Below are 13,509 nucleotides of genomic sequence, written 5' to 3' on the forward strand. Positions count from 1 at the left end.
GTTAAATTGAGTTGGAATTCATTATTAAATTATAGAGCCATACAAGTGAATACAGTATTGTTGTGTATTTTATTTGCCATCATATTACATGTTATACACTGCGGTAACATACAGGAGAATGTTTTTAGCCTATACCTCAAACATAAATACCATATGGATGGAACAGTATTATTTAATACTCAAAAGAGAGCCCTACCATTAACAGTTTTAATGCTTGATAAGCCCTGTTTTCCGACCATTTTTAATTCCATTTCCATTCGACCCATGCAGACGCTATTACAGAGTGTGGTAAAAGCCAGTATGTTGCCTGCAAGTTTTGAAGAACTGAAGATTAACTGTGGTCCTGAGCAAGATATTTTTTCTACATTCCTTCATGAAATGATGAGTAACACACGTGTTTCAAGGGTGACTGATTTATTATTATTATTTTTTTTTTTGCTTGACTTTTGCCACGCCCTGTATTGTGGCAATGAAATTTCTGCAGGTTGTGAACGGATTTAGCTTTAGGGAGACTTTATAATGCAGATACAAGACATTTTATTTAATTTTCACAGTGTAGTATGTATTGGTGAATTAAAAAAAAGATACCATGGTACCTTTATAAATTCAGTGCACGTCATTGTGTTTTCAGTATGAATGATTTTATGATTTTGTAGTGTATGATGTAATGTACAGAGTGATCAAAAGAGTCATGCAACCCATTCTTGACACTTCAAAAAATAAATTAAAATGAAATCGTAAAACAACAAACAATGTTATATCAAGTGTTGGAAATGTCCACTACATTCAGCATCGCATGCTTACAGAATGGAAACCAGAACATACAACATACCAAAGTTCATAAAACTAGAAATAATACTATACACCACTTGTCTGTAGAATCCAGTGGCGAAGCTTCCCGACATTGGTGTAAACACCGGGGAAACCAATGCGTCCACAGCCTGTACCCCAAGACACAACACCGATCTGATGACCATGAGACACGATGGGACCACCGGAATCCCCCTGACAAGAATCCTGTCCAACAATTCCCGCACAGAACATGTTCGCTGTTATCACGTTTGGCGCGTACAGCCACTCGCATTCAAATCGTGGAAGCAGAGGTACTTGCACTTTTTGGAGGGTGTGAGCCATTTCACCATCCTCCTTTGTGTGGCCCCATCCTAATACTACTGCTGACCTGCCTAGCAGAAATTTTTTCTTGTTGAGTTTAACTGGTTTCACCTTGTCACTAAATATGAGTGGCTCGGACACCTGCAGGAATAACAAAAACATCACACGTTTTCGATACTTCATTTAGCCTTTTGTTATACCAAGCACAGTAAAATTAAACAACCCCTGCTGCACTGAACATATTAAAATATAAATTAAAAAGGAATTTGAAGTGAATTGTCATACTGTAGTGTTTGGAACTCGCACTTTAAACTCTGGATGTCCCAGTTTTGATTCTTGGTCCACAGACGAGCTATCCTGACTACAAATTTTGTGGTTTTCCTCAGTCCCTTCAAACAAACTCTAATATTACCTTAAAATAGGCCAAGATTGCTTCAATCCATAATCATTCCAATTCATCATCTGTGATTAAATAAACGTGGAACGATTAAATTAACTCATCTTATAATGGAAGTACACAGTGAATTTAAACAAAATGACACTGGCTTAATAATGTCTCTCAGGTGCATACGTGATGTAGTGTCAAATGTTAGGATTATATGAATGAGAAACAGAAAAAGATATAAGGAGCAGCCATTTTGTTTTATTGAAATATACCAGAATTTACCTGGAGGGATTGAGAAAATATTTCAGCCAGGACAAAGGTTAAAACTGGGACTTCCTAAAAATGAAGCAGGGATGGATATTTAGCTTTTTGCACTGAAACTAGATAAATATTAGAAAGATTTAATATTTTTATTAAATAGAACAAAATCAAGGTGATGTGGTCTAGAAATAAATGCAGGAAAGACAAAGTATATGATGTCTCAGCTTCAGAATTCACAACAGAACCAGAACATAAGTATAGCTACTGAACCGGTCAAAAATGTGACAAAATTCATGTACTTGGGGGTTGACACTAGTGTTTCAGAATGATGTTCATGACAAAATCAAGAGCAGATTAAATTCAGGGAATGCTTCAGTCCAAAATCTTTTGTCTTCCTGTCTCAAATCATAAAAATAAAGGTTAAAATATACAAAAGTGTGCTGTATGGGTGTGGAACATGGTCTCTTATTTTGAGGGAGGAATGTAGATTGAGGGTTTTTGTGAACAGGGTGTTGAGAAAGATATTTGAACCTAAGAGGTAAAGAGATGGATCATGGAGAGAAATGCATAATGAGCTTCACATCCTGCACTCCTCACTTGATATTGTTAGGGTGATTAAATCAAAGATGAAGTGGGCAGGACATATCGAACTCATGGGTGGGGGGAGACTGCTGGGAAGACCTAGGTGTAGATGGAAGGATAACGCATAGTGTGAAACTGCCCATCATCTATTGTAAAACTTCAAAAAGTCTCCTGCTTTAATGCCATTCCCTTGTACATTTTCACAGCTTGGTGCTTAAGCACAGGGATAAGTTTATTATCTACCTTTATCTTTTCTGTTATCATGGTTTACACAAACTCAAGGATTACATACCTTCAGTAAAGCAATATCACAATCACTGGTAACATAGTCATAGTTTGGGTGCATAATAATATCGCTAACTTCATGTACATGACCACCTTCGTCCCTAACACTCGTACCAACGCGAACCAGTAAGTCAGAAGGGTCATACCTGTAACACACAGCACATGCTTTTCAAATACAGCTGTTCACCCTAAAATAACAACATAAAGTCTTACCACATTCAGGACATAACTATACAAAAAAATTTAAGGTTTTCAGTGTTGACCGACCATCGTGTAAGACTGGCATCAGTGCAATGACAGGTAAGAAGAACAGGCACTCATCACTGTGCACATTATCTGACAGCTGTATATAAAACAAATTTTTGTTAGCAAATGGAAGTAACCAAAATAAACTTACATATATACACAATGTGCTGCAGTTAAAACCCAGTCAGCACTGATGATGGAACCCCCACACATGTGGGAAGTGGTCTGGACACCCTGAAACAGTGCCAACAGTATCTGCAGAGGTGTCAAAGACAAATATATGTGTGTTGTTACAAGGTATATGTGAACCATCCTTTCTATATCATATGTTGTGTAGCCCATTACAGTTTATTGCTATCACTTCAGCAGTTTTCCTAGGCTTGTATGCTATAATATGTTTTGGTATTATCTTCATTTCCATTCTCCCTACGCACTATTTGCAATTTGTTCAATAATTTGTTATTGTTATGATGACTGATTAAATTCACAATTCTCCCAAGTCCATTTTGGTACTGCACGTACGTCCCGTGCGGTCTGAGGCATCATGCTTTGGACCAGTGATACGGAATGCATGCTGGTTCGAGTCTCGGGGAAAGAAATTTCTCATGAGATTTTCGACCAGTGTATGGGACCAGTGTCAACCCAGCATCATAAGGAAATTGGGGAGCTACGATGGGTAGTGTAATCCGGTCATGAAAACTAGCAATGGCTGGGGGTTCTTCGTGCTGACCGCACGTCACCCAATATCTGGTTGGATGATCCTTCACCTCTGCTTAGGCATGTGAACGTGAGGCCAGCGGCCAGCTAGTCGACTTTGGCTCTCAGAGGGCTGTTACGCCACGGATTATTACTAATAGTATACAGTGTTCTCAAGGTGGTAAAATATTAGTGCTGATCTTCTGGGGTAGTAATAGCGTGTGGACTTATAGATAGATACTAATGTTTTGGTATCTGAGGAACCAAATTTCACATTTTCCATCCGTCTGTAAATATCCAGTTTTGCCAAGCTTTTTAAAGCCTTAAATCTACCAAGTTGTTGTACTAATAAGGGTCTAAATACCTGATTTATTGCTCCAATTTGGAAATTACTACCTCAGCTTGTTCAGAGGATAAATAAAGGTAGCATCCCTACTATGGGACTTGCTGTTTCTCGGCTAGCAGCTAATTAGCATGACATCTTGCTTTCAACTTTCATAAATACTTAACACATTTTTAACAGAACATAATAAAAGGTCCCTTTATGAAACTCACACAATGATAGACATCCAAGGAGAAATAAATATTATCGCCCTATAAGACTTTGACAAGATATCACAGGAATTGCCACATACTGAACATTAACTCATTGTTCCATAAAATGGATGTCTGATCGTCTTACCTTTTCATCTTCTTCAAATGTTGCCAATGAAACCTAAAAACAGAGTAAAACATTGGTCTTTTAAATTTTTCGTTTGTATCAACTGAGACAGTGACACATATTATTAAACTACTGAGTGTTAAGTAACATAATTACTAATTACATGGCACAGAATTTTCATAGAATAGCTGATAATTTTCCATCTGGTTACAGAATTCCCTGTCGAAATGGAAAGAGACCATGACAGCCCACAATTATTATGACTATAAAAGACAGAAACATTTTTTTAAACTTGTCAAATAATTATAGATTTAAAAAAAGAAGTTTGAAAAATATTTGTTTTACTCATCAAATAATTACAGATTAGAATCATCCTAGAAAGGTAAAGATTAAAAGATGCAAAAGTGCAATTTTGCCTGCTATTTTGTATGAGTGTGAATCTCTGTCTCTCATATTAAAGGATAAATAAACTAAGGTTGAAGGTAATAAGGGTTCAAAGGTATTTCACTTCCACAGTATTTGTATACAAATTAATAACTACTGTCAGTACAGCATACCTGGTAAGGAAACTTCTGGATTCTGGCATTAACACCTCCTAGAATGGGACTTGTTACCTGTTGTGGGTGTTTATGTTGCTTTAATGCTGAAAAATAAAAGTCATCTAATTTTAAATATTCGGTTTGGGTACAGTGATGCAAAACATTGCTTCATGTGCAGAATTAATTTCCTTAGATAAATAATAGAAAAGTGTGCAGGGAACATGAGTTAATAACCCAAAAACATTAGAAATGCTAAACACTTTGGAGATCATAATCCAACTTTTACTTAAGAGATTTCAGTTCACATTATGTAACAATTTTCAAAATGCACAACACAAAATATTTATGTCAAATTTGTACAGAGAAACTTCTGAAAAATAAATGCTATTTAGTGACTTAGTACGATTTGATGTTTTCACAGTGGTGAGAATGAAGATGGCTGTCTTCTTCTGGTAGAAGTTTTTCAATATTTCAGAGGTCCTCACTGCCTTGCCTTGATGATGGAAGCATACTCACAGTGCTACAACCTACAAGACAGCCATCTTCCTATCTATTGATTTGTCTATTAATTTATGTAATTTATCTTTGGGATGGCTGTGTCACAACTTGGTGGCTCATGATTTGTACAGCTCCTTGTTAATTCCCTGAGTGAATCAATAAGGAAATAAATTTAAATAAACAATAAATGAATGCATACATACAAATATGTAATACTAAACTAGTCCAATATATTGAACATAATGCCATATACAGGCTGGGGAATTGGTCAACCACCTGTCACTATATAACAAGTGCAGAATTTTATGTTCACATCATACTTACCTCCACTACTGAAGACTAGAAATGATACAGCCAAAAGAAATGAATACCACATGTTGACAGCCACCGTACGTTTCTCTGCACCCACAGACTGCCCTAGCTTATACATTATTGTGACTGTGTCACTATATCTGTACCAGGAAAAATGAAAGTTTATCTAATCTCAAAATAAGTATTTGCCAAATTTCAGCTAACCAAACAAAGAGAGGCCTTGGCTACCACCTTACTCTATATATACTACACCAAAGATTTCATGTCTTCTACCCTATAGTTGTTATGCCACTAGAATGACTGGTATTCCAATAAAGTAGGTATTTATATTTTCAGAAATACAACAATAAATCACACCATAAATTCATGACGTTTGAAGCTCTTTTTAAAACTGGTGGCTCCATGATAAGCATTTTTGCTATCCATGGTTTTAGTTCAGTAACATGAAAATCATCAATATCACATCCTTGGCCACAGAAACTGCCAAACAGGTCCACTGACTTACCCCACCATTTTAACACCAAGGTCTGCAAATTAACACCTCTCATTGTGTGTAACTTGGAAAATCTGCAGGGATGTTATACGTTTCCTGTTTGTTTATGTCCTATGCATGAGATATACCTAATGTCTATCTGTGGCTTTCCAACAATGTAACTTATAAGGTTACAATAGAAGTATACTAACAGATGGTTTAATTAAATAATGATATCCAGCATGGAAAGAGTTAATGCATAGGAAACCATGATTCTTTCCACTATTTTACTGCGTGCGAGACTTGAAGTCTCATCCATATTGAAGAACAAAGTTTGACAGGAAGTAAAAAATTATGCCCAGCTTCCCTCTGGCATTCCAGACACGCAGTCTGTGCCAAATGTTGCCTGTCGACCAGAAGGCCACAAGGCTATAAACTGTTTATCACATTCTGCCATGGGTCTGCTGCAAATGCCAGCTCTCTGTGGTGGTATGCCAGAAATACTGACTCCCTGCTGAGAATGACCAGCTTTAAAATGGAGACTCCATATCACAGAACTTTTCTGGTAGTTTTCTGACAACTGGTGGGCTTCTGCCTCCAGTTGTCTTTTAAACTTTCCCAGGCTGGCTGATACTGAGAGAAAAACTAAGGCGGTATGCTGAATCCCAACAGGATATTCAATAATAAAAGTTTCATTTGCAATTATTTAGCTTGAATTTATTTACTTAACCCTCTTTTCAGATCACCACAGATTTCACCACTGATGTGTGTACTTTGGCTGGTTGGAAAATGTCAGACCAAAATGTGCATGCAACTCATTGTAAGGTATCGCATTAATATGATATAAACAATTACCTCCATCTAATATTACGGTGTCTTTACGCGCTTTGGCTTGTCTTACACCGACATTTGTAACCACACTCTTTTTATGTGCAGCGTTGCTCATAATACTCATTTATACGTACTTTTAGTTCAAACACCTGATTATTCTCTTGACCACACACACACACTGCATACACTTTCCAACACAGACACACATAAATGAACAAATTTATGAAAAATGTAAAACTCTTGTTAAAGAATCAATCACAATTCTCGTTTAGATTTGCTAAACTACAGTGTGGGTGGGAAGTAAGTAGGCATTGAGAAAAGTAAGCATTAAATAATCGCTATAGGTTTTGTAATATTAATGCAATCCAAATGAAAATAATGTGTATATGTCACGAAATAGGATATCATAATTCCCGCGTCGGTGGTGTGGGCATTGGCCGAGAGAGGCAGCACGCGCAATGGCAACAAAGATGGCCGGCCGCTTGACTGTTCAGGAGCGAGCGCAGATTGCTGCACGCTATGAGGTGTGGAATTTAGTGGTTGCTGTGCAGAGATGGCGTCGATATTCCCATTTAAAAAGGTACATGTAAAAATTATTTTCCTTATCTTTGCATTGAAAATATAGAGGTTATAACCATTTCTCAATGCAACCTACTTCCCACCCAACCTATATAATTCGAATACATATCAAAAGATGTCGCATTAAAATAACGGCTTTGTTTATTCCTGCTGACTGCGCGTTAGTGGATCGTGGGTGATTACGATTGCGGTAAAGAAATAATTTATGGTGAAGAGAGATGCCAGTTATACAAGATGCTAACATATTGTGACAAAGAAACTAGTATAAATTTAATTTATATAAAAATTAATCATAAAATAAAGGTAAGTTGAGATATGAGGTCCTCACGACGACGAGTTTGAAGATGGCTGCTTTGTGGAGTGTTGATCCCTTTAGTATTATAGATAAATTTCAAATCCTACAGACATAAAGTTTACTGACATTTCAGAGATGTTTGCTGCCCCCATCATCAGGACAGTCAGCTACAAATTTCACATCTTGTCAGAAAGTAGACGAATGAGTGTGAAAGTGTAAACATCAAAATTACATATCCTTGTTTGCTTACACTGTTTTTGTAAATGCTCCAGGTCTGTGATGCTGACACATGACAAGGACTTGGTTGGATCACCATCTGCTGTAACAGCGAGTGACTACTGACACACAACTGTAGGAAGCAGGTAATTTAACTGTTTGAGGTTTCCATGGTAGTGAAAATGTGGATTGTAGTCTAATGGGCTGTGATGCTCCGTAATCTTGTAGGTGGTTACAATGCCTTAACTACCATCAAAACCTCAGACTTCATATAGTTAAATGAAACATTGCAATCTGAGACTTTTGAGCTACATGGATAATGGGCAATATTATACAAAGATAAACATTGTGGTCTATACTCCTTTCCTGTCGTTGTTGCTTTATTCTATCAGAGATATTTGTGGTTTTTCCATATAGCACACAAGATATAAGAAGCAAAGTCATGAAAATTGGAAGATTAAGCCAAAAATGAAATAATAGTACTCAGATGCTAATGTAATTGGCTAAGGAGAGTTGGCCAGTCCTGTACATTACAGCTTCATTATAATTTTTAGAATCTGTTCGAAAATGTTTACAATTTTAATTTAGGAGTGTGATACAAAGGCCAGTTATTGAAGGTGCCTTCATTATTGGATCATAATGAGATAAATAAGTAATACTTTGTAATTAATTTATATGAAGTACAAGTCACTTGTTTAGCTCCGTGCAGTTCATTGTTTCTTGCAGAACATTACCACGTAGAACTGTAGTCTTACCTGAGACTGTAACCTTGCATTTTGCAATAAATTTGGCCTTTCCCACACTTTCTCTGTTACCTGAGATTTTGTTGACAAGTCAAAAACTTTTGTTTTCACTTCTAGAAATGCATGCATGGCCCCTTGCAGTTTTGTGCATCAAGGAGAGACTACTGCTTGTATTATAGCTGTGCTGAGCAGATGGTCCTACAGTATGTTGGATTGTAGATAGAAGCATGTGCACGTTGTGCCTTTGTGTGATAGATGTGTGTTTGGAATAGAACATTATGCAAGAAGAACTATATTATGCTTGTAGTAAGCTATCTTACCAGCAGACATTTATGTATAGTTAATTTGTACCTACTGCAGAATTTTGGTATGAAATCTAGAGCGCATTAATTCTGATTATCATCTGTTTCTTGTTGCAAGCCTTGGATTATATTAAGAAAGTTGTCTGATTAGGAACTTTAATTTTTGTCTGAAATTTTTTGATTTGCACTATAAATGTATCTGATAATGAACTTTGTTCAAATCTAACTAATTTTGTGGTACATTGGAAGTTGATGTTTTGGAAACTATGGAAGTGCTGAGCTTCTTTGCTGGATATGTGTAACTGGAATATGTTAGAGAAATGCATAGACTCTATTCCTAGTGACAGTGCCTTCAGAAATATGTAGACACCATAGTATGAGGGAGAATGCCTTGAAAAACACATTCTCAATTGGATGGTTTAAAAAATACGGAAACTGGACTCATGCTGAGTGTCTCCGGAGGATACATAGATACTGAAGTAATATTTATTCACTGTTTATACTGGTTCAATTCAGGCGATTTCATTGTTTTTTGCGTATAAAATCTTATAAGAGCTTGAGATGTTTATTTAATATCGTCATAATAAACTTGTTATTTGCATTGTCACAAATACCAACTTCAAAAAATAAATGCGCAATAGTCTAATAATATTTGTAAAAATTTGAGTGTGAATGTAGACATTGCCTTGAATTCTGTACTGCAGTCACAAATTTTTGAACGCAATGTGTCATGAACATTTTTAATGCTGCATATAGTGTGTAATTGTAGCAGAACATGCAATTGGTTATTAACTGCATAACTACTGTTTACAGACTGAGACATGGCAAGGCAGTTTTACTCTGCTGCTTGCTACTATTACACTTGCCAAACAACTGTATTGTAGTAGAATGCTCAAGATCACCATAATTGCCTCACCAGCTTACAGTCTCTAGACTGTTCTAGTAGTTTTCCATAATTGTTCAGTAGAAGACCTCCAGTGGGTAAGTGGTAATACAGTGCATCTCTCGGCATGGTTATATACAACTCGTATCCCTTCTCCTGGCAGTCCAGAATTTATGGAATTGAATTATGCAGAGTTTTGGCGTGAAATGTAATTTAAGAAACACACTGTTATTGTTGCAGAGTTTGTGTATTTGGAGTGGTTGGGGGAGGGGGGGGGCTGTGAAGTTAATGTGCCCATTTCCTAAGGACGGCCCTGAATGCAGACTGGCCGAAAGGACGAAACAGAGCGCAGAAGGTGATGTACACATTTTCCAAACATTGATTTTGATATATCACTGGCCCTGATGTTCAATTATTGCTAATACATATCTCACAGTGAAGCAGTTATGTTTCATTTCTCTTTCCTATGATTAAGCATGTAAAGTTCACATACTGAAATCTTTCACATGTCTGAAATCGGTTTAACAAACTCCTTTACTTCAGTATTCTGTCCCCATTCATACAACATAATATTTAAGTCGTGAATTATTATATTAATATATTTATTGAATCACATTAACTTTACTTGTCTTTAACAGTCATAAATTGATATTACAATATAAATACAGTGCCTAATGACATATTTTCTTCAGCAACAGAAATCAAAGAAAGTGGATGCAAACAGTTATGTGTTTTGCATGTACGCTATCATTCCTCAGAGAGTGCTTCAAAAATGTTCTTGTTCTTAATTATACATCTATTTTAATAATGAGTCGTCCATGTTATGAAGTTTTAGTGCGCAATGCATAAGAAACTTGCATCATTCATTTCTGGTAGCTACCATCAGCATAAAACCTTATGTTATTATTTCCTGATGATTAAAATTAAATAAATTATTGACTCATAAGGTTCCTCGCTTCCCAGTATCTATCACATTCTGTCGTTTTGGACAGAGCTGGGCAGTGCTGGAGAAGATCCCTATTCATATCTTCTTGGAGGCCACACAAATTACACGACGAGTCTGGTAGAATGCCATAGCGGTGAAGGTGGTATGCAAGGCGGTCGTGTCCAGTTGTTAAGCGGAACTTCGCAACTGCTTCTTTTCTTGGCCTGTCTGGTATCGTAAGGATATCCCTTTGCCAGGGTTTTCCGTGTGATTTCGCTTTGATTTCAAGGGTGTGGGTCTCTTGAATAACTCTCTTGATGTATATTTTAGCTGTATGGTAGGATGTTGGTTTCAATGTTGTTTGGGTTATCTGAGCTCCTTTTTAGCCAAAATGTCAGCCTGCTCTTTGCCATATATGTTGCAGTGTCCTGTAATCCATTGTAGAGATACTAATTTATTACTGGCTTTTAGATGTTGTAATGCATTTTGACAGTCTTGGATTTGTGTTGATTTAATATCTGTGGAGCTTACAGATTCTATAGCTGCTTTTGAGTCACACAGGATAACTACATTCTTGAACTTTTCACGGTAGCAGACCAGTTGGTTCAGGGCTACTCGGATGGCTTCAATTTCCCCATCATGTATCTTCCCACTGGAATATAGAATGCAAAGATGTTGCTATATACTCCTGCACCAACATTTATGTGGTCTCCCATCTTAGATCCGTCTGTGTATACATGGAGCCAATCTTCTTCTGGAAATAAATTAAAATTTGATTGTGTTTCTTAGCATTCAGTCCTTGCTGCAGGCACTGTGCATTTCACTACAATGTTTGGTCACCACTGACATACAATCGAAGGGCTAGTGCGGTTGCATTACCCAAGGTAAAAGGAGCCGAGAGTTTTAAGCCAATCACTCAATCCCATGTAATGGCAAAGCCTCAGAATACATGGATCTGTATCACACTCCCACTCATGCCTTGAAGATCTGTAGATGGAGACCAGGAATTCTTGCTGTCTGAAATTATATGAAACGATTAGGTAGGGAAACGCAACATAAGGTAAGCTGTGCGGTGGTAGTAATTACTGAACAATGTTTATAAGATATATTTTGGATTTTGAAACAGACAACAGTGTCTGAAGTCACACATCACCGTAGCTTAGTTGGATCTAAACAAGATGGGCTAATGGGTTCATTCTCATGCCATTTTATATTTACACAAGTTAGGTACAGTTTAAGATTTCTTCACCACCATTTGTGACTTGCCACTAAATACAACTCTCTCTAAGAATATTGTGTAGAATGTGGATTATGTACCCAAAAGTACATTAAAATGAATAATTCATAAGGAGATGAACTGAGGATGGAAGATTGTATCAAAATAAGGGATTATAAAAATAATTTGTTCCAATATGTTTGTGTGTTTTGAATCTATTTCCAATGCATATTGTAATGTATTATTATGTACAATATAATTTATCAATAAGTTAAAACTATGATATCAATGATAAATATCCTCCTTTGCAAGACTCAGCACATTCCAAGATTGAGGCCAGAAGAGAAGGTAACGTTGTTATTCTCAGTCTCTGTATAATATAAGAGGGGATATTAAATCAGAATGAATGATTTGGCTGCTAGGGTGCTGAACCGCAAAAACAGTAGAACAAACAACTAGTAGGAAACTGCATAACTTCCTACAGATACGTGTACCCGATACATTGTGTCTGGATACCAAGAAGAATATTTTAAATGGCGTCTCTTTGTACATATAGCTGGAAATGTAATACAGCTATGTTACTTTGGTTCCAGAGGTAGTTCACAATTTGACCACAAATGTACTGCAAAATCGCTGATAATATTATTAGAAAGTGAACTACCTCTATCTATTAGGAACGGTCTGAACTAATGTAATAATAAGTAAATTGCCTCGCCATCTATTATCGAAGGAATTAACTAATAAGAAGAAAAGTGAATTGTCGCGCCATCTACTAGTAGAGGCATGAACTAATGAAAAGATAAGTGAACTGCCGCGCCATCTGATAGTAACGGCATGAACTAGTGAAGAGAAAAGTGAACTGCCGCGCCATCTACTGACAAGGGCATGAACTAATAAAGAGAGAAGTGAACTCCCTCGCCATCTACTAGCAAGTACATGAACTAATAAGGAGAAGAGTGAACTCCTGCGCCATCTACTAGGAAGAGTATGAACAAATGTAGAATTTTAAGCACTTGAGTAAAGACACTAAACTCAAGCGGGAGTTGGTTGCATTTTAAAAACTTGACCAAGTGGTTAGTCAAGTCTTTTAACCGACACTTGAGTAAGACACTAAACTAATCCCCCCGAAGGGGGGATTAGTTTAGTGTCTTACTCAAGTTTTTAAAACACAACCAACTCCCCCTTCGGGGGAGTTGGTTGTGTTTTAAAAACTTGACCTAGTGGTTAGTCAAGTCTTTTAACCGACACTTGAGTAAGACACTAAACTAACCCCCCCGAAGGGGGGGTTAGTTTATTGTCTTACTCAAGTTTTTAGTCAAGTAAAACACTAAACTAACGTGTTATAACGTTGCGTTTTATCAATTTAATTAAGATAATAAATTTAAATACTAAAAATCTATGGCATTTGGAGGTGTGTTGCGTTTTAAATAATTAAATTACTAATAAATAATTTACGTAAAAAAAATAAT

The 13,509-nt window shown here is 36.7% G+C and overlaps 1 protein-coding gene and 1 long non-coding RNA gene across 6 annotated transcripts; one reads left to right on the forward strand and one right to left on the reverse strand.

Annotated features, from left to right (window-relative positions):
• Nucleotides 1-413: 413 nt before the first annotated feature.
• On the reverse strand, nucleotides 414-7,190 carry LOC110839006 (trypsin-7). Of its 2 annotated transcripts, none has more exons than XM_022082756.2 (6): nucleotides 6,906-7,190; nucleotides 4,787-4,872; nucleotides 4,251-4,283; nucleotides 3,024-3,106; nucleotides 2,634-2,772; nucleotides 414-1,254 (listed from the first exon to the last, which is right to left on the reverse strand). In XM_022082756.2, exons 1-6 carry the CDS (start codon nucleotides 7,003-7,005, stop codon nucleotides 859-861), a joined length of 837 nt encoding a protein of 278 aa, XP_021938448.2. In that variant the 5' UTR covers nucleotides 7,006-7,190; the 3' UTR covers nucleotides 414-858. The 2 variants fall into 2 exon arrangements, with proteins under 2 accessions (XP_021938448.2, XP_021938447.1); XM_022082755.2 differs by lacking the exon at nucleotides 6,906-7,190 and adding an exon at nucleotides 5,591-5,727.
• Nucleotides 7,191-7,304: 114 nt separating this feature from the next.
• On the forward strand, nucleotides 7,305-12,237 carry LOC110839008 (uncharacterized). Of its 4 annotated transcripts, none has more exons than XR_015537279.1 (3): nucleotides 7,305-7,461; nucleotides 8,028-8,117; nucleotides 10,140-12,237. It is a non-coding gene; the product is annotated as an uncharacterized LOC110839008 (long non-coding RNA). The 4 variants fall into 4 exon arrangements; XR_015537280.1 differs by lacking the exon at nucleotides 10,140-12,237 and adding an exon at nucleotides 9,830-10,133; XR_002546300.2 differs by lacking the exon at nucleotides 10,140-12,237 and adding an exon at nucleotides 8,389-9,226 and having other exon boundaries at nucleotides 7,307-7,461.
• The last annotated feature ends 1,272 nt before the right edge of the window (nucleotides 12,238-13,509 follow it).

This window comes from Zootermopsis nevadensis, unplaced genomic scaffold, assembly GCF_977971745.1.
Source record: "Zootermopsis nevadensis isolate Lab colony 2312 unplaced genomic scaffold, Znev_1.0 Znev_ptg000027l, whole genome shotgun sequence".
In the NCBI taxonomy this organism is placed as follows: domain Eukaryota; kingdom Metazoa; phylum Arthropoda; class Insecta; order Blattodea; family Termopsidae; genus Zootermopsis; species Zootermopsis nevadensis.

Coding starts and splice junctions, on each gene's coding strand:
- LOC110839006 (XM_022082755.2), bottom strand. CDS start 5,696: ATGTATAAGCTAGGGCAGTCTGTGGGTGCAGAGAAACGTACGGTGGCT. Junction 4,873..5,590: donor TCTAGTCTTCAGTAGTGGAG/GTAAGTATGATG, acceptor TTTATTTTTCAG/CATTAAAGCAACATAAACAC. Junction 4,284..4,786: donor TCCAGAAGTTTCCTTACCAG/GTATGCTGTACT, acceptor CTCTGTTTTTAG/GTTTCATTGGCAACATTTGA.